This window comes from Acomys russatus, chromosome 17 (genome assembly GCF_903995435.1).
Source record: "Acomys russatus chromosome 17, mAcoRus1.1, whole genome shotgun sequence".
Classification (NCBI taxonomy): domain Eukaryota; kingdom Metazoa; phylum Chordata; class Mammalia; order Rodentia; family Muridae; genus Acomys; species Acomys russatus.
In genome coordinates, this window is record NC_067153.1 from 19082682 (window position 1) to 19083756 (window position 1075).

Consider the following 1075-nt stretch of genomic DNA (forward strand, 5'->3'; position numbering starts at 1 on the left):
TACAAAGATGTTTAACTGAATAAGAAAGATCTATCTTGAATGTAAGTGACCTGGAATCCTGGGTAGAGTAAAACAGGCAAAAAGAGAAAGGAACTGGATATCAACACTCGTCCTTCTCTGCTTCCTGACTGTGGGCAGTGTGCCCACCTGCTTCTCACTCTCAGTGCCATGCCTTGTAAACACTTAACCTGTGATCCCTTCCATTCTTAAATTATTGTTTTAAGAAGTTTGTCTCAGCAAGGAGAAAACTAAAACAAGTAACAAAGATATTTATAGTAGCCAATAACATCTGAGTTTTCTCATTTGGATAAAAGCAGAATTGTTTACTTGTGTAAAGTAAAAGTAAGGAAGCAAAAGAGATGAACCGTTTATATTTTCTTTTTCTTTTCCTTTTTATTTTTTGTCATATGTCTGCCTTTATTGTAAACCACAGGTAGGACACATGTATCAATGGTAAAAAATTAATTTACAAAAGCAGGGACTTGGTGAGTTTCCTGGTGGGTACCCTTGGGGACTCATACATAGATGTTGACCCAGAGCAGGAGGAACAAGACTCCAAAGCCCATGAAGAATGAGGCCACCAAGGAGATGAGGAGCTCTTTGTAGATGTCACATGTGCACTTGATGGAGGTGACCTCGTAAACAAAGAACCAGGCGATAAAGAACATGCGGATGACCGGAAGTACCACAGTTAGGTGTGGGTAGACAGCCGGGTTCACTGGGCTGGTATACCTGCTCATGGCCTCGAGCTCCATTTTGCCCCACAGAGGATAAACCACCAATCTGCCACTAAAAGAACACATCGTTTACATTTTGTATGAAGGCTGGAAATACTCCACCTGTGGCTTTCTGTGTCTTCCTTTACAGAGACAGAAAACAACCCTCTTTACGAGCCAATTATGGTGTACATTGATAAGGCTTTTCTGTTTACATATCCTGTAAATCATGGGATATAAGGATCACTGTTAGTGCCTCAATAGGAAATGATAAAGAACTTATTTGACAATGTTCAATATTGTGGAAAATGTCTTCTATGGTAGGAAATAAGATAGATTGTTTCCTTTGGTAACATTAT

At 39.6% G+C, this 1075-nt stretch overlaps 1 protein-coding gene across 1 annotated transcript; it reads right to left on the minus strand.

Annotated features, from left to right (window-relative positions):
• Positions 1 to 515: 515 nt before the first annotated feature.
• LOC127201102 (transmembrane protein 258-like) lies at positions 516 to 755 on the minus strand. Its single transcript, XM_051159443.1, has one exon. The coding sequence runs from the start codon at positions 753 to 755 to the stop codon at positions 516 to 518; it is 240 nt and encodes a 79-aa protein (XP_051015400.1).
• Positions 756 to 1075: the final 320 nt, after the last annotated feature.